Source organism: Cyanistes caeruleus, unplaced genomic scaffold (genome assembly GCF_971803275.1).
Source record: "Cyanistes caeruleus unplaced genomic scaffold, bCyaCae1.hap1.1 HAP1_SCAFFOLD_11, whole genome shotgun sequence".
Lineage (NCBI taxonomy): Eukaryota > Metazoa > Chordata > Aves > Passeriformes > Paridae > Cyanistes > Cyanistes caeruleus.
The window spans coordinates 1,006,683-1,028,440 of NW_028255883.1; the positions used below are offsets into that span (position 1 = coordinate 1,006,683).

General features: G+C 50.3%; 1 protein-coding gene across 2 annotated transcripts; it reads right to left on the reverse strand.

The window, feature by feature from the left end:
- Positions 1-6,383: 6,383 nt before the first annotated feature.
- Positions 6,384-10,663, reverse strand: LOC147647298 (serine/threonine-protein kinase pim-1-like). 2 transcript variants are annotated; one of them, XM_086872238.1, is made up of 8 exons: positions 9,863-10,663; positions 9,690-9,740; positions 9,119-9,485; positions 8,387-8,563; positions 7,983-8,130; positions 7,571-7,799; positions 6,889-7,023; positions 6,384-6,602 (listed from the first exon to the last, which is right to left on the reverse strand). In XM_086872238.1, exons 1-5 carry the CDS (start codon positions 10,412-10,414, stop codon positions 8,024-8,026), a joined length of 1,254 nt encoding a protein of 417 aa, XP_086728364.1. In that variant the 5' UTR covers positions 10,415-10,663; the 3' UTR covers positions 6,384-6,602; positions 6,889-7,023; positions 7,571-7,799; positions 7,983-8,023. The 2 variants fall into 2 exon arrangements, with proteins under 2 accessions (XP_086728364.1, XP_086728363.1); XM_086872237.1 differs by having other exon boundaries at positions 7,571-7,751; positions 9,863-10,642.
- Between the last annotated feature and the right edge of the window lie 11,095 nt (positions 10,664-21,758).

Sequence of the window (21,758 nt, forward strand, 5' to 3'; positions counted from 1 at the left end):
AGCTTCAGAAGGTGTTTCTTTATTTCTCCATTTATCCTTTCAATCTGGCCTGAACTCTGGGGGTGCCAGGGGGTATGGAGGTTCCATTGGACCCTCAAAGCTGTCATAACTCCTTTGAGAATGTTTTCTGTAAAATAAGTTCCCCTGTCTGAGTCTATTGCTTCCATAATCCCATATCTTGGAATTATTAGTTCCAAAAATACTTTAATATCTGACTCTGCAGTTGCTGAAAGGGATGGAAATGCTTCTGGCCAACCTGTCAACTGATATACTATTGTTAGTGTTCAGGAACACACCCAATCATGGACTGATTATATGAAGGTGCTTTATTAAGAGCTCTGGGGGTCAGGAGTACACATATCCAAATCTGACCTGCCTTGGTTTTGAGCTGAACATGTTTTTATACTCTATTGTTATATAACTTACATATTAATTATTAAACTTACATTGTTCTATTGTATGTACTGTTTTTACCCAAGCATGGATTTCTCATGATCCCCTCTCAAGCCCCTAACATTGTTTCTCATGTTCTCTAACAATAATTCTATCTAATCACATCTAACAATTGTATCATTTATCATATACTGGTTACACAGGTGCAGTTTCACATGATCTTTAGCAAGCACAAGGCCTAACATTTCCCAGGGCCTACTTTTCCCAGGGTTTGCCAAGCCTAACTTTCTTTCTATATCCCTGAATTGCTATGATTTTAAAATCTTTTACTATCACTATCAGCAGAGAAATTTAAATCTTGCCACTTGAGGCATTTCACTAAAATCTACCTGGCATCTCTGCAAGGGACATACAGCCCAAGGCCTCCCTCCCCTGGCAAGTTTCTTTGTAACTCTGTTATTGGTTCTAGCACAAATCAAACAACCCTCAATAGCCCGCTTTGCCAGAGTGAAAAAAGACCCAGAGCAGCATATATTTTTAGGAAGGTTCTTCCCAGTCCCTGGGAGCCTCAATGACTTCTTTCATCAAGTTGTTTTAGCAACTGTAAGGACAGAGCTTTACGTATCCACTGTTTACCATCTCTTGTAAACCATTTTCCCCACTTTTAAATTCTGCATCCTCTTGCTCCATTAAGCAAAATTCATACTGTAATAACCTAGCACTGGTCATCCACTCAGAGGCTCTCTCAGTCAACAAAGCTTTAATCTGATGTGAAACTTCAACAATCAGATACCTTCCCCTTGTCAGCTTTCGGGCCTCAGCCACCATCAGAGCTGTGGCTGCACAGTTCTGCAGACAATGGGGCCAGCCTCTGGCCACTGGCTCTAACATTTTAGAAAAACAGGCAGCAGGCCTCCGTGTTCCCCCATGCTCTTGCACCAAAATTCCTTTAGCATGACCCTGTTGAACATCCACATAGAGTTTAAATTCCTTTTCTGAGACTGGAAGAGCTAAGACTAGGGCATTAACCATTTTCTCTTTTAATTTTTTAAAGCTTTGCTTTCCTTCTGGTGTCTATACCATGACATTAGGATTGTCTTGGCTTAAAACGTCATATAAAGGTCTGGCCACAACAGAAAAATCTTCAATCCATACTCTGCAGTACCTTACCAATCCTAAAAAGTGCCATAACTCATTTTTGTCTGGGGTAATGGTACTTATAAAATCCCCTGTATTCTTTCTGAATAAATTAATTTTATAAATTAATAATAATTTTATAAATTAATAATATAAATGTATTATTTCTGAATCAATACACCATAACTCTCCAGTTAGAATGTGAGCTCAAGATTTGACCTTTTTCTTTTTCTACGAACTGGCCTTCTTTTCAGACACTCTAAGTTGTTTTTTAGCAAGAAAATTAAGTAGCTTTACAGTAGCCTCTTCAACCACCTTCTCCTGTTCCCCTGACAAAGCAAATCATCCACATCCTGCAACAACCTAACTCCTGAGGCTGGAGTAAACTCTCCCAATATTTTCTGCAAAGCTTGCCCAAACAAAACCAGGGACTCTGTATATCCCTGTGGGAGGACTGTCCATGCCAATTGTTGTTGTACCATTTTCCCTCCTTTTGCTCCAGTCATTTTCCCTTCAAACATGATCCAGTTCAGTGGCAAGCAATGCCACTGCCTAAAGCCAATCACATTTTTTTTTCTAGTAACCAATTACTCCCTGTCCCAGTTTTTCACATCAAGTCCATCTTAGGTGTAGGGAGGTGACGAACAAATTAACCAAGGAAAGATAATCAAATACTTTCCCCTAAAGTTTTCCTGTAGCCTACAAAGAGAAAGCTGCATGAGAAATACCTAGGCCTGCACAGGGACAACACCAGCCTCACAAGGCAGCAGCAGCTGCAGAATCAGCCTCAGGATTAGAACCTGCCAATTCCAGCTCTCCACAACAGACCACAGACTGCTGGGGGGTTCCCCACAAGGTAGGAGCTGCAGAATTGGCTTCAGGACTGAAACCATCAAATTCTGGCTTCTTACAACAAAACACACAAAAAGCAGAGGGGCGTGGTCAGACACAAACTTTGAAGAATTTAAGATTTTAAAGAAGCTGAGGCCTTATTGAAAAAGAAGCCTTGCTAAATCTAATTAAAATAAATAGATGGGCCTTGCTAAAATTAAAGGTAGAGAGGCTCTGCTTAAATTAGAGCTTAATCATTAGCTAATAACTAATTTTTTGTAAGCTTTATGCTTGTTCACCTGGGCTTCTAATGAGAAACAGTATCTGGTAAAGAACTTCAAGAGCAGAAGACAGTTGCACATCAGAAACTCATTGAAGATACGAATCTAGGAGCCCAGCCAAGGGTCCATTTGTCACTTTGCTTTGAAAAGGTAGAAAGGTCAGAAGGAGGAAGAGCCATATCCCTTCCTCCCTTCTGTGACCCCTCCCCATAAAAAGACCAGTGACCCATTTCAAAGATCAAACTATGCATGCTTAATTGCTTTTTTCCTAAGTGGCATAGGAAGCAAAAAGTGGGTGGTAACTGGGTTATGAATATGTATTTGTATTCAGTACTTCTGTAAATAAAAAGCCTGTATTCACCTGTATTTGGGGCCTTGTGTATTAAGGGGTGACCCGACACATCGACCCAGCACTGCTAATAAACATACACTTTTTAACCCTAAACCAGTTAAGGAGTCTTTGTCTGTCTCAGTTGGATATTGATACTAGATAATATCCATATGTTAGAAAATCAATCTTAAAATGCATCCAAAAATTGCATGTGGAAAAAGGAAAAGAACTTGTGGGTTTGAGAAGATGAGGATGGATTTTGTTAATGGCACATTGGAAACAGCACCAACAGAAGGAACAAGTGTTTTTGGAATGCTCCCACATGAAGGTCCAGAAGAAGGTTTTAGTCTTGAGCTCAGGTTTGTTTCTGCAAGTGAAATAACAACAACAACAACAATAATAATAATGAATATATAACACAATAATATATATAAGGATCCATAATTAAAAATTAATAATGTGAAATAATGCTGACAATACCAATTTCTTAGCTTTGGCTGCTCACTGTAACACTAAAAATACTACAAAAAAGGACTGGCCAAGACCCAAATGTCAGTGGTAAACTTTGTGAATTGTATACATGGAATAAAGGGGGAAGGGATGAAATTGCCTGTTTTTATAGGGATTGGTGATGCTGTGATGTGAAATGCTTTGTCTGTTCCTGTGAAAAACACAGTGATTAAGACTGCTTGGTTTTTCATGTACCAGACTATCCACAAGCTGCAGGATTGGTTGCACAGGTGAAGGGGCTGTTAAAAAAGAAGTTGAAAAAATGAGGAGAGATAGGAACTTGTCCTGGTGGAGACCCCATCTCCCAGATGTGCTCCATGCCCTTAACAATGGGCCCACTGGGAAATGGAAACCCCTGGGTGTGCATGGCTGCACCCAATTTGCAAACACAGCCGTGGGCAGTGAGACTTGGACTGCCTGGGAAATTGTTCTGGCTGTGATGGCCCCTGCCAGGGCCACCCCAGAGGCTGCAGGGCTGGACCTTCATGCACTGGAATTCATTAGGAGAAATCAGAAGCAAATGAGAGTTAACAATACTGAAACAGGAATTCACATTCCTCTTGGACACTTTGGTTTGGTAACTGCTCACTGGAGCTTGGCCTTGCGGAGGGTTCATGTCATGGGAAGAGGAATTGATGCAGATCATCAAGGAGAAATTAAAATAATTCTGTAAAAAAAATGAACAAGATTGGATTATTCAACCCCATGACAGGGTAGCACAAATATTGATATTACAGTTTAAAAATGATTGTGGAAAAAGGTCATCCACCTCCAGTCAGCACTGACTGTAGAGATAAAATGTTTGGATGCACCAGTCCTAATAATTGGGCCAGAATGTGTGTCCAGAGGTCCAAATGGCCCTCCTGAGCCAGCTGAAGGAACAGCTCTGGGCAAAGACATCACGGTTTGAATCCTGAGACCTGGGCAGGAACAATGGGGATATGTCCCTGCAGCCAAGTGTTCTTTGCCAGAACAAGTCCATGGGATGGGATATTGTTTTACAGATGCTGCCAGACCAAATCTCCCTGTTTGCCCCAACGGCCCCTTGGGAAAATGCTCTGATCCACGGGGCTCCATGTGAAGGCTGATGTGACACTGAGGGACTTCCACACCAATTCCAGCCAGGAGCCTGGGTGCCCCTCAGGGACTGGGACCTGGCTCCTCTCCAGCCGAAGGGAAAAGGACCCCAGCAAGCCTTGTTAGCCACAGACAGAGCTGACAAGAGCCTGCGAGTCTCTTCCAGCCATGCCTGCTCAGAGTTTGGCCTTGGAGCTCCAGGTGGACAAAGGCAGCTGCTCTGGCCCCTCTGCGTGTGCCCGTGTTCAGCACTGCTGCTCCATCAGTCTGTGCCCAGCAACGGGGAAAAGCCTCAGCCCTGCAGGGCGGGGAGCTGCCGGGCTCTGCCTGAGCAGCTCAGCCAGCGTGAAGGGAGCTGCTCCACACGGGAACCAGGAGCAAAGGGCATGCCTTTTCCAGGACATGTTTTCTGTAGAAAAACAAACAAACAAACAAACAAGCAAACAAACAAACAAACACAAAAAAATATGAAAGATAAAAATAACTCGCAAATGTGTAGTGAAAAATCTTCTATAACTCTGGAGTAAGAAAGAAGTAACTGATCCTTTCAAAAAGAGAACTCAGCTTTGATTTTAGTTCCTTAGTTTGTACATGTGCTACTGGAAAGGATCCATTAGCTGCCTTCCTTTACAGATTTGATGGATGTTTTCCAATGTTAAGATATTTTACACTGCAGTTAAAGGAATAGGAAATACATGTTCTTCATGACTGTGTCTTGAGTGTCAAAATTTTGCAGTTTGAAACTTGGACCTAAAGTGTTGCAAATGGAAATGATAAATCCCAATGGACTGAGTGAATGCAGCTTTTCCTATGTGATGTGCAGCACTCCAAGGACTTCCTCAGTGGGGCTGTGGGTGCTTGCAGCTTTGTCCTGTGCCAGGATGTCATGAAATGGGACTTCACCTGCCACCAGCCCAGGTCACACTCTGCCACCAGCCCAGCTCCTTGGACCTTGTGTCCCCAAAGAAGACACAAGGTGTTTCTGCTGCTCCACCTTTGCACAGATCCACAGAGAGCTGGGATTATCCCAAGTCTCGTGTCTCCATTGTGCCATATTCCTAAAGAACCAGCAGCCCATCCTGACGAATATGGTGAGTTATGTGGATGGTTGTCAGCTCCCTTTACTGCCTAGAAATCCTGAAACTGTTTCTAAATGCTGTTCCCTTCAGTTCTTGGACACCTACTCACACAGAGCTGGGGAAAAAAATCCCCTGGCCATGGCTTACAAGGTGAGTTATGCCAAAGTTAGAGCTCTGTGGGAAATCTCTATCCATCCCTATCCTTTTAATATATCTATACATGGGGGTGTGCATGGATGTGTCTTGTATGGAAAGGAAGGAGTGTGCAAACAACGTGACTGACACTTTCACCCTCTGTGTTCATTCCATACTCATGGGTACAAAGATATTATGGAAACCTTTGTAAGGACAGACCTTCTGTCCATGGATACAGAGACATCCAAGAGCCCCTGGCACTGACAGACCCTTCTGTCCATGAATTCAGAGACATCCCAGAGCCCCTGGCACAGACAGACCCTTCTGTCCATGAATTCAGAGACATCCAAGGGCCCCTGTCACTGACAGACATTGCTGCTCTTCAGCCAGTGACAGGATGAATTCCTGAGCCTGGGGCTTGGCCTTCCTCGTGGTGAGGGGCATCAAGGAAGGCTGCAGTGTGATGGAGATTGTGATGGGCTGGGAAATCACTGGGGGAAAGGAGGGAGCAGTTGTGTAGTAAAAGGCAGGTGGGGGAGAGAACTGTTCAGAGAAGGGCTGAGCTACAGCTTGAGAAAGCTGAAGAATGACATTTGGGGTCATCCCAGATTGATGTAATTTCAGAAGTTATGGAACAAGTTTAATTTTGGGGGGGGTGTCATGTTTTCCTTTGGAGGTGGACACTCTGCAGACTTGAGCTGCATTGCCAAAATGCTCAAGTCTCTGCTGGAGGTCACATCGTTTCTTCTTTGGCTGATCCCGGCCCGGTGCTGAGCCCAGCAGAGCCCTGGCAGAGCCCAGAGCAGCCTCAGCATCCGCAGAGCCCGGCTGCAAGGAGAGAAACCAGAAACCGCCCGTCAGCTCAAGGCTCCTGTCCCCTTGTCCCAGCCAGCCACGGTGCCCAGGCCATGCTGGCCGTGCTCAGCGCTGAGCCCAAAGCTGCCCATCACTGCTGCCTTTGGGAGCAGAGCAGGAGGGCAGGACATGTGCCCAGCCTGCAGCCAGCCACGGCAGATCCAGCCCCTCAGCAGCTGCCCAGAGCGGGATGCTCCTGTGCCCGCTGCCATCTCCCAAAAGCTCTTGTCCCACCCATGCCAAGGAGATGAGGACCCACCTCACACCATCTGCTGCCAGAAGAAAAGCTGGTCCCAAACGATGTCCTCAGCCTTCTCCAAGGGCACGGCCCATCCACACCACAGCTGGTCCCAAGCACTTCCCGATCCAGACTGGACCCCACCTAGAATTCTTCCTTTAGAAAAACAAACAACAAATTAATGAAAATAGGTTATAGACAAAAAGGGGAAAGAAGAAAAAAGGTAAAAAATCTTATGTCTGTCAGGAGTTTGAGGAAGGCACAACCCCTACATTCTAGGGAAAAACCCACCCACGGGTGAGGGAAGCCCATGCTTTCTCCCTTCCCCCCTGCACTGTCCCCCCAAATCACGGTGATCCCAAAGCAAAGCAGGGGAGTGGAGCAGCCCAAGCCCTTCCTTGCCTGCACAGCAAAGCAGCCGTGCTCAGGTTCTGGAGTCCCACCTGTGCTCCTGCCATGGGGGTTTGTTTGTGTTGGGCTGGCTGCCCCAGCCCCAGCCTGGGGCACGGTGGGTGCTGGGGGCTGTTGGCAGGACCAGGAGCCCACTCCCATTTCGTAACCACCCCAGCCCACACCCCCAGCCCTGCCAAAAACCAGCTGGGCAGCCACTGAAGAATCAGTTGCATCCACCCCAGCAAAGGGGAAACCTTTGGTTCCCAGCCAATGCACAAATCTGGGAGCATCCCCCTGGGTCTGGACTTACTTGAAAATTCTCTGTGGAGCCTGGCTTTCAAGAAGGTGCCAGAATCAAAGTCCATCATCGCCAGCTGCCGCTGGCCAGGTGGAGGAAGAGGTTGTCATCCTTGCTGTTGTCCTCCATGTCCCCAGCAGCAGCAGCAGCAGCAGCCCCACCTGGTGCAGCTTCTCCAGGGGCTCCTTCTTCCCTGGGGTGACACCAGGCTGTCAGGGTTCTGCCCAGGGCCCGGCTGTCACTGAACCAGGACAAGCAAAACCAGCTCAGATGGCGGCCACCAGTGCTGGGCAGAGCAGCTCAGCTCCAGCACAAGGGCTGTGTGTTCCCACTCGATGAGCCCTGTGCAGTGACACAGGCAGGACAAAGAAGTCTGGGTTTCTTTGCTTCTGATTGCCAGGGTATGTGTGGAGCTGTAACTTACCAGGTCCCTGCATCACTGTGCCCGTGGCTCTCTCCCTTCTTCTATGGCTGATGAATATCCTGCATCCAGGGATCACAGAACAGGTCTTCTAATGAGGGCCTGTCCAAGTAGTGCAGGGATAAACACCGCCTGATCAGAACTTGGCAATCTGGGGAGAGAAACCACAAACCACTGGTCAGTTGGAGAAGGCTCCTCTCTGCTTTGCCTCACTATACCCGTGCCTAGGCCACGCTGGATGTGCCCAGAGCTGGGCCTAAACTTTCCCATCAATTCTCTGTTTTGGAGGAGAGCAGGAGAGCAGGACATGTGCCACCTCCTCAGCAGCTGCCAGAGCGGGATGCTCACGAGCCCGCTGCTGTCTCCCAACACTGGTGTTCCCCCCGTGCCCAGAGATGAGGATCCACCTTGGGAGAGCCGTTGTGGCAGCGGGAGCTGGCCCCAGCTGATGTTCCTGCCCCTCCTGAAAGGGTGCTTCCCGCAGACCATCTCATGCAGCAGGATGCCCAGGGTCCAGACGGTTGCTGCCTCGCCATAGTACCACCTGAAGTTGGTCCATTCCGGGGGTCTGTATGATCGTGTTCCTATGGAATACGGATGGAGCTCATCAGGGGGATGCTGCTGCTCCCAGAGCCTGAGCCCAGCATCCCTGGGCATGTGGGGCTGCCCCAGTGGCACACGGGGTGACCTGCTGCCCTCTTGCCAGCACCTGGCACTTGTGTACAAACCCAGGGTTGGAAAAGAAGGCACTGGTGCTGGAAGATTGCAGCAGAAACCCTGGCAAGGCCCGACCATGGCACACAAAGGAAAAACCCGCTCACAGTGCTGGGGAAAAACCATACCCACATCCTCCCTGCTGGCATTGCCCAAAAAATATTATGAACCAAGGCAAAGCAGGGAAGCACAGCAGTCCAAGCCCATTCTCACCTGCACACCAAACCAGCTGGTGCACAGGTCCTGGCTCTCCCTCTCTGCTACCCCCACCCACAGGGGATTTTGTCAGGCTGGCTGCCCCAGCCCCTGCCCCAATCCTGGGAGAATCCCTGCTGCCACACCCTGGTTGGGCCCTGAGATGTTGGGCCAGGAGATGTTGGGCCAGGAGATGCCGGGACCGGGAGCCTACTCCTGGGTGGGCTCACCTGCAAATTGAGTGTAGGCTGTGTCCTGCAGGTAGGTGCCACAGCCGAAGTCAATCAATTTTGCCTGCCCGGTGTCCAGGTCAACCAGGATGTTCTCTGGTTTGATGTCTCTGTGCAGGACCCCGCAGCTGGTGCAGTGCTGCACGGCCTCCAGCACCTGCCGGAAAAGCTCCCGCGCCTCTTCCTCGGTCAGGAACCTCCGTGCTCGAATGAAATGCCGAAGGTCCTGACACCGCTCTGGGCGCTCCAGCACCATCACGATGTTGTTTGGGAGCTCAAACCACTCCAGGAGGTGCACCACACCGGAGAAGCCTGTGGACACCTTGTCCAGCAGCACTATCTCCAGTGGTGCGCTGGTGCCGTCGGGCTGCGGGAGGAGCACGGTGCCGTCAGTGGGGCTGAGCCCGTGCCAGGGCTCGGGGAGCCCTCAGCCAGCCCGGGATGCTCTGTGCCCTCCGCTGGCCCCACGCTCGCTCTCCCTCCAGGTGTCCTGGTGGCTCCCACCCTGCCGGGCCCCGGCTCATCCCCGCCCGGCACGCCCCGGCTTCTGCCGCTGGCCCCGCTCACTCACCAGCTCGCCCCAGTGCCGGATGCGATCCCGCGGCACGCATTTCATGGCCACCTGCGAGCAAGGGGCAGCAGAAAGTTGAGCTTGATGCCCACCCCGCAGCGCCCCCGCCTTCTCCTCCGCCCCCTCCTCCTCCTCCTCTTCTTCCTCCGCCCGCCGCCGGCCCCGCTGCTCACCGGGGCACCGTCCGAGAGCCTCGTGGCTGCGAAGACGCTGCCGAATCCGCCGCGCCCCAGCAACGAACCCACTCGGTACCGCTCCTTCGGGCCCTTGTGCGCATTCCCTGGGGGCGAGACGCGGCCGTCAGCGCTCGGCCCGGGGCCAGGAACGGCCCCCGAGCGCTCCCCGACCTCCCCGGGCCGAGCATCCGCAGGCGTCCGCTCCTTGGAACGCGACAGCGGCGGCTCGGGGCCAGCGGCCGCGCTGCCGAGCGGCGGAGCTCGGGCCGGGGAAGCCGCAGCGGAGGCGGCGGCAACGGCTGCACCGCCTGTGTCCTCCGCGGGCCCCGGGAGGAGCCGGGACCAGGGCCGGGACCAGGGCCAGGGCCGGGGCAGGGCTCGGAGCAGGCGGAGCCAAAGGGCGGCGATACCGCCCCAGCCCCAGGCACTGAGGCCCGCCCAGAAGCGCCAGCGCCAGCTCGGCCAGAGCCGGGCGGAGGCGAGAGCGAGGCGGGACGCCCGGGGCCGGCGCCGGGGCCGGGGCCGGGGCCAGGGGCGGGCCGGGGGCATGTCCCGGGCGGGCAAGGGGAGAGGGGAACTGGGAGAGGAGGGGGACACAGGGAAAAGGAGATCGGGAATGGGTGAGGGACCGCGAGAGGGTGGAACAGTGGGAGAGGGAGAGGAGAAGATAGAGGGCGTGGATAACGTGGCTTCTTTCGCTGCTTTCTGTCTTGTTGCCGCTACTGCTGCTGCCGCTGCTGCTGCTGCTGCCGCTGCTGCCGCTGCAACTGAAGCACCGGGGCCGTTTGTCCCCGGGGCCGTTTGTCCGTTGCCCGCTCGGCCCCGCGCCGAGCCCCGCGCTCCCCGGGCAGCCCCTGAGCCTGGCCAAACATGGGAACTTTGCCGTGTTGAGCCAAGAGCCAGAGTCTTGATTCCTGCACAGGGGCACAGCAATGCCCTTGGCTGCTGCTGTGCCTTGTCCCTGCTGAGCGTCAGACACTGTCCGTGCACATTCCCTGAATGCAGAATTTGTACCTGACCCAAGCACTGCACTTGTGTCTCCAGCATTGCTCTCCAAGAAAAACAGGGGAAGGCAAACTGGGTGTAGCTCATGGTATTTTGCAGTGTCTAAAACTTGCCAAGTCTCAGATCTTAGAGGTGAGATCCATTTGGAATGAATGGGATGGAGAACTAGTGCAAGATGGAAAAGGGAAACATAAAAATAAATAGAGAAAAACATATTGGTCATTTCTTTTGATTTTATTTTCATTTCTTAAAAAAAGCTGTTTCAGTTTTCCCAGAATCTTTACAATCCTGTCTTTTCTTTCTAAAAACCTGTCCTGGAGAACAAGGTGCAGCTCCTGTCTCAAGATGTGCCCCCAGCTGCAGCTTCTCTTGGCTTTCTTATGAATGGGCTAGGAGAACAGCTCCTTTTAAAAAGGCCTTTATTAAGCAGCACAGCTCTGGGGTGGGGGCCCGAGGGGTCGCGCACACTGCCACTGCTCCCACTGGACACCGCAGAAGAGGAGGATCCATGCTGCTTTGTCACTAGGGCAGAGCTGGGCCTTCCTTCCTCATGGGAGTCCCAGGGAAGACTAATTCTTTAGGGTTCATAGTCTAGGGTGTCATCCCAGTCGAGTCTCCTCGAGGTTACGTCGGCCTCTGGAAAGAAGTCAGGGGACTCCTCTGGGTCTTCCTTGTTAGATGGTGCTGGTTTTATTCCTTCCCTTTTGCGTGGCTCGTTGTTTCGGGGTTTTTTCCAGTCTGGGTGCATCCCATAAGTCTCTGGTCTCTCTTGTTTGCATAAAAGTCCTTATGTCATCTTCCTCCTCAGGACGGTACAGCAACTCGGGGCAGGGGTGTTGGCATGTGGGAGTCTAGGAGCAGTGGGGGCAGTGCCTGGCTGAACACAAACAAGAAACACAGGGTTCAGCAACTTGGGAGAGGGGGCAGGGCCTGGCTGAACAAGGAACAAGAAATATGGGGTACAGCAATTTGCGACAGGGGTACAAGGTAAGTAAACCTGGGACAGGGGTACAAGGTAAGTAAGGAGTTTACAAACAGCAACTGTAACATATTATTCTTAACAATATCCCCCCTCTTATATTTTGATCGGGCTCTAGCCCGCATCAACCATTAACTTCTGGCTCTTGGGAATATTTATCTCTTAATTCTCGATATTGCTCATATATTTCCCTGGCAGTTTTGTGCTCTCGATCCTGACTTTGAGTTTCCATTAACATGATCCTGGCCTGCTTCTTATCTTTTATTTCAGGGATCTGGATGCTTGATTGTACTGTGGTAGTCACTGTCTTGATTAGACAGGGGAGTAAACAGGGTAGGAACAAGAAACTTGCAAATGCACAGACAGCAATAAAGACTACTTTTTTTCACCACTCTCCCTTGAAGGACCAAAGGTCATTCCACCAGTCTGAGTTCACCAGAGGAGTCCATTCCTGGGTGCCCACATAAGCCACCTTTCGTATTTCTTTTGAGATGTTTTTGATTACCTCACTCTTATCATCTATCTCCAGGCAACATTCAGAGGAATTAAACTTTCCACAAATGCCTCCTTCATCTGCCAATAGGTAGTCCACCGCCAGCCGAATCTGATAGACTACAGCCCTGGTTTGTGCCAATTGTGTGCTGATGTGGTCTAAAGCAAGGGCAGTTCTGTTTGACACCACTTCTAATACTGCCTGGAGATGGATGATTCAATTTAACATATAGACTGGGGTACGATACCCCCAGGATCCATCCTGGGCCCACGTGGCCGGTCCATATGTCTTAATTATTTCTTCAGGGGTCCAGATCTTCCCCTTCCATTTCTGATTGCTTCCTAGGTTTATTACATGCCTCCTCTTTCGACTGCCTTTTTTTTAAGTTATCATACAAGGGGACTCCCAAGTATGACCCTGATTTCTTAGGTAGGAGGAAAAAAGCAGGCTTTATTATCCCTATTGTGCAGCTTCCTGCCCAGTCCCCTGGGAGGTGGGTATAGGCAGTGCTCCCACAAATCCAAAATAAATACTCAGGGGCCTTCCAGAAAGTGTCCTGTGTGTCTGTAGGATGTTCCCAGTATTTTGAGAGTTCTCTTAACCCCCAAAAAGGGTTTATTCCTTTTTCTGCACACTCATGCAGTTTGTACCCCTCATGATAAATACACCCCCTTTCCTTTCTCCCAGTGGCCCAATACCTGTTTGGTTCTTGGGGGATCCACCTGCTACCTGAGTCTTTCACCGTCAGGTATCTTTTGCAGGCCATTTTTCCCACAGGGGTTTTGTATCTTTTTCCTGTCCTTTTAATGCATTCTTCCCCAATCACTCTTGTTTTCAGATCCCATTGTTCTCGTCCCCTGTTCCCTGTCTGGGGTTTCTGCTCAGTTATTTTCCACCTTAGAATGTCTAAAGGTGCCAAGCTGATCCCTTCCCAGGGCCAAATATCTGACATCTGGGTGTTCCCACATACCCAACAATTGGTTAAGTTTAACTCTCTGCTGATTCTCTCCATCAGGTCAATGAATAGGTTCTTACCTCATGTTTCATCCAGATCACCTTTCTTTATCCTCAATTGTTTTTCCTTTATTACATCATTCAGTCCCTCCTGTTCAAAGCAGAGCCAGGATTCTCCTACAGGGCATTCTCCAAGCAGACGTTGCCTAAATGAGGCAGTATTTCTAGTAATCCAATATGTCTTTCCTTCCTCCTGACAGGTTTCCAATTTGGTGTGATCAAAACAGGTGGGATTGATGTTTGTGTGGACCCTCATCAGTGATCCTAGATCCTCTCCATCATATAGGGGATACATGCTTCTCCACTGTCCCCCATCCCAAGGCTCACCAGCTGGACCAACATCAGTCCACCTAAGAGTCCAGTATGAGCTAGTTTTGTTTTAGGGAGCTTCATGGCTCATCTTCCCTGTTAGCCTCACCCGGTCTTGCCTCTTAGGTTTTTTTTTGGAGGATCAGGAGAGATGGGGATCAGGAGAGATGGTATGGTCCTTCTTCTCCCACCTTCTTCTTTAATTTAGTTGCCTTTTTGGAGAATGTCCTGTAGGAGAAGTTAATGGGGGGGGTTTTCATTCAACCAACTTTGCTAACATCAAAATATTTAACAGCAACAACCACAAGAACTTTAAGAACACTATCTCTTAAACTAACTCACTCAGCAGAGTTCTGCAGTCTTTGTTTATATTCTTTCTCTCTCAGTCTATTTCTGGCTGCCTCTTTATCCTGGTTTAGGGCAAATTCGGGAGAAAACCTCCGGGGGGGGCTCCCCCCGGGAAGCAAACCCACGTGGCTCTTTTCCCCCCCACCCCCCAACCGGTTCGGGAAGAGATTTCTCTGAGAGAAGTGGAAAAAACCCGTTCATTTCACAGGCACAGCACTACCCAGCACAAAAATGAATGATACCAAATTACAAAACCTCTCGCCCTTCAGAAGAGATGACAAACTTCAGAGGGTCTCTTTCCTGGGGGTGTTCGCTCTGTTATCAGTCCCTCTGGCGCTGGAAAATGCCGCTGCCCAGGCTGGGCTCCCGGTAGTCCACGGGTGCAAGCTCCCGGTGCTCCCCCGAGTCCCCAGTCCAGAGCAAGTTCGATTTGTTTCAGAAAAAGGGAAAGAAAACAGTCCAGGAAGACCTCTCTGCTCCGGCTAGCTGGAAAGCCAAGGCGATTTGTGTCTTGTTGTCTGTCTGTGCTGTAGTCAAAACTCCCGATGCGGGGGGGAGCAAATACAGTCTGATAACAGACTTGGTGCTTCTTTTCCACTCACTTTTACTCTCAGATGGAATTTTAAGAATACAGAACCTGTGTCTGAGTTAGGTGGACGAATGGGGATACAATTTAACATCATAATCAACCCAGGACTTTCCACCCCCTCTGTTCTACTCAAAAAATACAAGCAGTATATCCATCATGCCCCTGTGTCAAGCCCCACAACAAGCTACTGAATCCAGACCCCCCCATGCTGGAGAGCTGCAGGATTCTCCACTCTCTCATTTTACTCACTCAAAACACCATCTTTCACCTGCTCATACCTTCAACACTTACACATTTCCTTCTGTTTCATGTCTGCGTGGTTTAAGGTACAGACAATGGCAGTAACCTTTTACCCGATGATCAGGTCTCCCTGAGGTACACATCGTGTTGTTCCATCTCTCTGCATTATCCACCATGTACAACCTGGTCCTTGAGCAAAGACAACCCCTCGAATGGGTTTGTGTGTGCCCAAGGTAGAATTGACCCAAACTGTCTTCCCTAGCAGACCTCTGACATGTACTACTGGGACTTTGTCTCCGTCTACTACATGTAAAGACTCAGACTGGGCAGGACCTGCTCGGTTGGTGGAACCTCTGGTGTTGACTAACCAGGTGGCCTTTGCTAGTTGTTGCTCCCAAGTATAGGTTTTCTCTCAGAAAATGATCACACAACCCTTGGGTTCCCCAATGAGTCAGTTCATGTATCTCATTTAATATTTTCCGGGCTAAGGCCTTGTTCAGAAACTTTTGCCCATCTGAGGTTAACTATTCTCCTTTTTCTCCTTGAGACAGTTCTAATTTTTTTTTTATTACTTCCCACTCTTTCTTGGTAAATATTGGTTCCTTCTTTCCATCCTCTTCAGTTATTACCTCATCCAGTTTAAAAACTTTTACTGATTCCTTTGGATCTAAGGCCACTTCTTTAGCTGCTTGGTCAGCAAGTCAGTTCCCTCTGCTTTCTAAGGAGTCTCCCTTCTGATGCCCCTTCGTGTGGACCACTGCAATCTCTGTGGGTTTGGTCAAGGACTCTAATACTGATTTAATCAGCCCTTCATGTGCCAGGTTCTTCCCTTTGGAGTTCAGGTAGCCTCTCTCCTCCCAGATCTTACCAAAGGTATGGACTATCCCAAAGGCATACTTTGAATCTGTATAGATGGTTCCTTTTTCTCTCTCTAGCAAGTCCAGACCCCTCTTTAGAGCATGAACCTCACAGCACTGAGCTGACCAACTGGGGGGTAGTCTCCCTTTTTCTAGGACATCTAGTTTTCCTTCCCCTACCTCTATGACCACTGCATACCCTGAATATCTTTTCCCCTCCACCACCCTGGAGGAACCATCAGTAGTAAATAGTACCTTCCCATAGGGCAGGGGTACATCTCCCAGATCCTCCCTCACTTTGGTTTGGAGATTTACCAATTCTAAGCAGTCATGTTCTAATTCAGGCAGAGGCTCCCCTGACAAAAATTGTGCCAGGTTCAGGCCCTTGGAGGTTACTAGCTCCAAATTGCTCGTATCCATTAGGATGACTTCATATTTTAATATCCTGGCATCTGTCAGCCACTGCTGAGCCTTTCGGCTCAGGATTGTTTTTAAATCATGTGGTGTGTGGACTCTGATCTTACCCTGTAGGGTTAGCTTTTGGGCCTCTTCTATTAGAATGGCAGCAGCAGCTATTGATTGCATGCAGGTGGGCCACCCACGAGCTACTGGGTCCAGCAGTTTGGATTGACAGGCTATGGGCTTACGACATCCTCCCCATTCCTGGGTCAGAATCTCATATGCAGTCCCTTCTTCAGAGTTGACAAACAAATCAAATTCTTTCTTTAAGTCAGGCAGGCTTAAAACTGGTGCTGAGGACAGCTTAACCTTCAGCTGATTTAATTGCGCTTCATCTTCAGCTGTCTACCTTATGGGTTCACAATCGACTAGCTTTTCATAAAGAAACTTGATGCTCTGGGTATATTGTTCCATCCATAGTTTGCAGTATCTATAAAGGCTTAAGAGTTTTCTTATGTCCCTCTTTGTTTTTGGTGCAGGTATGGCTAGAATGCCTGATACTCTCTCTGGGCTCAGTTCCTCTTCTGGTTTTCAGATGCTGGTACAGTTGGGAGCACATCCAAGGATCTTTAGTACCATACCAAGGCCACTGTCCTTGCATCTCTAGTTTGGGCCAGACCTCTATACAGTAATGGATCATCTTGATCCGGTCTAGGCCCTTGGTGGCCTCTTGTGCATCCCAGCAATTTAATATTTGCCCTAGTGGGCTATCGGGGGAATGGTTCTGGTGGCCTCTTCATTCCCCTTGGGACCTACTCTCTTACTTAAACATTGTCTCATTGCTCCTCCTATCTCCGGGCCTTCACTTAAAAAAAAACAACTTACGGTGCCTCTACCCGAACAAAACTGGAACTGACAGGCAACGCAACCTTAAAACTGGCCCTTACTTAAATTAAACTTTATAAAGGTGCTCCTACTCAAACTAAAAATTTCTAATGACGGACAGCTGACTTTTCAAACCTCAACAAAAAATCCACTTACACTCTAGGAACTCACTCTCTCCTTTCACACTAGGGAATACACTCAATCTTCTCACACAGGAATCCACACCCTTTCTTACACTCAGCCGGCCTTCCACTCACACTTTGAATTTTCTGGGGCTTGCAGTCTCTGCTTGCCCCGGGGGTTAGGTCCCAGCGGGGCTTGCAGGTTCCGCTTGCCCCTCCCTACACCCCAATCACGTTCCCCTTGCGCCTCGCCTCCCTGACCCCCTTGCCAGCGAAGACTATGAGCACTCCTGGGTCGACGTTGAGGGGACCCTAGCACTAGAAGCTCCTGGGACCTTCCCCCGTCCCTGTCTCAGTGCCGTCCACAAGATTTGGTCAGCAGGGCTCACCCCGGAACCCCCTGCCCCTCCGCTCCCTGACTATCCCCCTTCCCCAGTGAGAATAGCTTCTGCGCGAGGGCTGACTGTAAGTGAGTGGTGGGAGAATTCCCCCTTGCCTCCTAGCCACTCCGCCCACCAGGGAATGGCTTCAGCTAAGGGATGCGTGAGTGTATTACTCTAGCTGCCTCGCCCGCCCGCGCAGACTACCTGCCCCTGTGCTCTCCGGCAGCAGGTTGACGACCTCCCTTCTCAGGAACCCCCTGAGCCGAGACTGAGCCGCGACAACTAGAGCCTTTCAGCACGTCCTGTGTCACAGACCCTGGGAAGCGAGGGCCCTTCGCTGACCACCTGGTGCCGGTAGGGCCTGGGGACCCCCAATTCCAATTCCCCGGTCAGGTCGTCTTGAATACCCAAGCGGGGGGGGTGTGTTCACTCACACCTAACCTAGGCACCCCCACACACCACCCCGGGAGTTACCTAGATTGCCTGCGTGTGACTCTCACTCACCTAGGCCTTCCACACGCCCGGAGAAGCCTAGGCCATTTAGCCCTTTTCAGTAGAGGGGCCTACCCCTATGTGTGCCACTCACTCTCTTAGGTACCCCTTTGCGCACTCAGAGGGGGAGCTTTTATCCCCAGGAGACGCCTCACTCATTTCTCTGGGCCCAAGTGCGCCTCTTTCGCTTCCTGCCGTTCCCGGCCGGCCCCCTCGCGGGAGTCCGGAACCGCGGTACTGGGCAGTCCGCACTCGCCCCGGGGGTCTGAGCTGCCAGCCCCCGTCTCACTCACACATCCACTCACTCGCCTCCTACTCCCGCCATCGGTGGCTTACCCAATCCGGCGCTCTTCTGCGATGTCGATCCCAGGCTGTTCTTCTGGGTCCAGTATAGCCAGGTGTCCCCTGGAGGCCCAATAGGGTGGGCGGCTGTCCCGTCCCTGGTCCTCTTCCGGGCACGGCTATCCCGGACGAGCCCCCAAGCTGTGATAAACGGGCCAGGAGACCAGCTCCTTTTAAAAAGGCATTTATTAAGCAGCACAGCTCTGGGGTGGGGGCCCGAGGGGTCGCACACACCGCCACTGCTCCCACTGCACACCGCAGAAGAGGAGGATCCGTGCAGCTCTGTCACTAAGGCAGAGCTGAGCCTTCCTTCCTCACGGGAGTCCCCGGGAAGACTCGTTCTTCAGGGCTCGTAGTCTAGGCTGTCATCCCAGTCGAGTCTCCTCCAGGTTATGTCGGCCTCTGGAAAGAAGTCAGGGGACTCCTCTGGGTCTTCCTTGTTAGATGGTGCTGGTTCTATTCCTTCCCTTTTGCGTGGCTCGTTGTTTTGGGGTTTTTTCCAGTCTGGGTGCATCCCATAAGTCTCTGGTCTCTCTCGTTTGCATAAAAGTCAGTATGTCATCTTCCTCCTCAGGACGGTACAGCAACTCGGGAAAGGGATACAGTGTTGGCATGTGGGAGTCTAGGAGCAGTGGGGGCAGTGCCTGGCTGAACACAGAACAAGAAACACAGGGTACAGCAACTTGGGAGAGGGGGCAGGGCCTGGCTGAACAAGGAACAAGAAATATGGGGTACAGCAATTTGCGACAGGGGTACAAGGTAAGTAAACCTGGGACAGGGGTACAAGGTAAGTAAGGAGTTTACAAACAGCAACTGTAACATATTATTCTTAACAACACAGAGGAGGCAATTTTGGCTGTCACTACTTTGGTTTCACAGAGAGGGCAACTTTTTGGCTGTCCTTGCCCTGGTGTCACGAAGACGGGAATATTGGAGCTGTCACTGCTGTGGTGTCTGAGAGAAGGAAACACTGGGCCTGACATTGGTGTGGTTTCACAGAGAGGAGGCAATTTTGGCTGTTACCTCTCTGGTTTCACGGAGAGGGCAACTTTTTGGCTGTCCCTGCTGTGGTGTCATGGAGACGGGAATATTGGAGCTGTCACTGCTGTGGTGTCTGAGAGAGGGAAACACTGGGCCTGTCATTGCTGTGCTGTCATGGAGAGGAGCACGTTGGAGCTCACACTGCTATGATGTCACAGGTAGGGTAACAGTGGCTCTGACATTGCTGTGGTGTCCCAGAGAAGAGGAAATTTGGGCCCTCACTGCTCTGGTGTCACAGAGAGGGGTAAAGTTGGGCTCTAACTGCTATGGTGTCTCCAACAGGGTAATTCTGGGCCTAAAATTGCTGTCGTTTCACAGACAGGAGCAATTTTGGGCTGTGGCTGCACTGCTGTCTCAGAGAGTGGAACTTTGGGGCTCATACTGCTCTGGTGTCCCAAAGATGGAAACATTGGAGCTGTCACTGCTGTGTTGTCACAGAGAGAGGAACACTGGAGCTCTCCCTGCTCTGGAGTTGCGGAGAGGAGGAAATTGGGCATGTCACTGCCCTGGTGTCACAGGGAATGGAAGAGTGGGGCTGTCACTGCCGTGGAGTCAGAGAAAGGAGGAAATTTGGTGTGTGACTGCACTGCTGTCACAGCGAGTGGAACTTTTGTCCTATCATTTCTGTGGTGGAAGAGATGAAGAAATAGGTGCTGTCACTGCTGTTGTGGTGTGAGGGAGAAGAGGAAATTTGGGCCTGTCATTCATTGCTGTGGTGTCACAGAGAGGAGCACGTTGGAGCTCACGCTGCTATGATGTCACAGATATGGTAACACTGGCTCTGATATGCCTTGGCAATGGAAAGCTCTGAGCTCCGCGATTTCTCTAGTGAAGTAGCCTTGGAAAGGGCTGGGCCAAAGCTCGTGTGTGCGACTTTGGTGAAGGGAGCCAGCAAGAGGTAATCTGTGGAACATGGGAAAACCCGGGATATTTATAGGGGAGGAGAGGGGTGGGGGGAGTCCGAGATACATGTATCAGGGTGGGACAGCGGAGGGGAACACCAATGGAGCACAAGGGTTTGACATAACTAACTCAAAGACCCCTCGGAGTGATAGTTTGTCTCTCTCTGAGTGATAGGTTCTTTGCCTCCAGGGGAGAGCCAGGGATCGCAGAGACAGCGGGTTCCTCAGCCCCCACAACTTCCCCTTCTTTACTTATGAAAAGGGTATCTTCCAGAGATTTGGCTAATAACTTGACATATGGAAACCTACATAGGAAAATAATACTCAAGAAAACTTAAAAATGTTTTTCAGGAGGGAGGCAACCTATCTTTTGGGTCCTTAGCTCCCCAAAAGGTCCTCAAGCCACTGGGGCTTCTCTTCAGTCTGGAGTTCCTGGACCACGTGTTGGAGTCTTAGGATGCGGGTGTGGATGCTTTCACTGGGGCTGGAGTGGTCAAAGCAGCACAGTCAGTTAATTTTCTCGCAGCCGTGTCCATGGGCCAGGAGCAAAAGGTCTAGAGGGTTGGTGGCACTGCCCATGGACAAGCACACGTGGTCTTGTTTGAGAGTCTTTGCGAGGGTGATCCACACGTTCTCCTGGGGCTGTGCTACTAGCCAGGCCTCCACAGCTGATGTTTTCAGGAGTATGCAGATAATCAGGAACATCAGGAACTCAAGGATGGTTTTGTTCTCCATTTTCTATAACAAGACATAAAAGATTAGTTCTGATTTTTGGAGGGGGGGGAGCTATTTTCCTTTTCACTTTCCTGTCCCGTCTCCCCCCTCTTTAAAAAAAACCCACAATTATAAGCAGGGTTATTTTGTGTATTGGGGACACATGACCAGCAGCAGCACAGAGGTGCATTTTGGTGTAAACTGGCAATTTGGGCTAGGCAACGAGGGCGAGAAGGGGAAGGGGGAGGGAGTTAAGAAGACTTGTGTATTGTCACGGTGTCAGGCGTGATGTTGGCAGTCGTCTCGTTGCGGCCCTGGTAGCAGGACGGTTTGGCCTCTGTCTGGTTGTTGGTCTGGTGGCAGGTCGGTTTGGTGGACTCCAACGACGTCTCCATTTCCAGGCTGCAGTGGGCTGCTGTTTTTCTGGACCTCAGGTGTGGGTCTCAGGAGACTTTGAAATTTCTGAGTCTGGTGCAGGGTTTGTAGGCCCTAAATAAGGTTTCACATTTTTCCCTGGGAGCCACTTAGGTCCTGATAGTGTGGACACACACGTGTACCCTCTACCCCAGGTAATCAACGGGAAAGGTCCTGTTGTCCGTTGTGATTCAGGATCATTGATCAGCACTGGTGGCTTCTGCATGAGTTTGGCATGAGTTGAATTAGAGAAGTGCCGTATTACAGGGGGGTCAGGCTCTGTAGATGAGCAATTTAGAGAGTTCATGACATATAGAGCCTTACAGAGCCTCTCAATGGGAGGAATGATCTCTGTTCCTCCCTGC

Bases quoted from the DNA above. Each gene is read 5' to 3' on its own strand.
- LOC147647298 (XM_086872238.1), bottom strand. From the start codon at position 10,414: ATGCCCCCGGCCCGCCCCTGGCCCCGGCCCCGGCCCCGGCGCCGGCCC. The intron at 9,486-9,689 runs GTGAGTGAGCGG...CTCCTCCCGCAG, and splicing joins TCCGGCACTGGGGCGAGCTG to CCCGACGGCACCAGCGCACC. The intron at 8,564-9,118 runs GTGAGCCCACCC...CGTATTCCATAG, and splicing joins AGCCTACACTCAATTTGCAG to GAACACGATCATACAGACCC.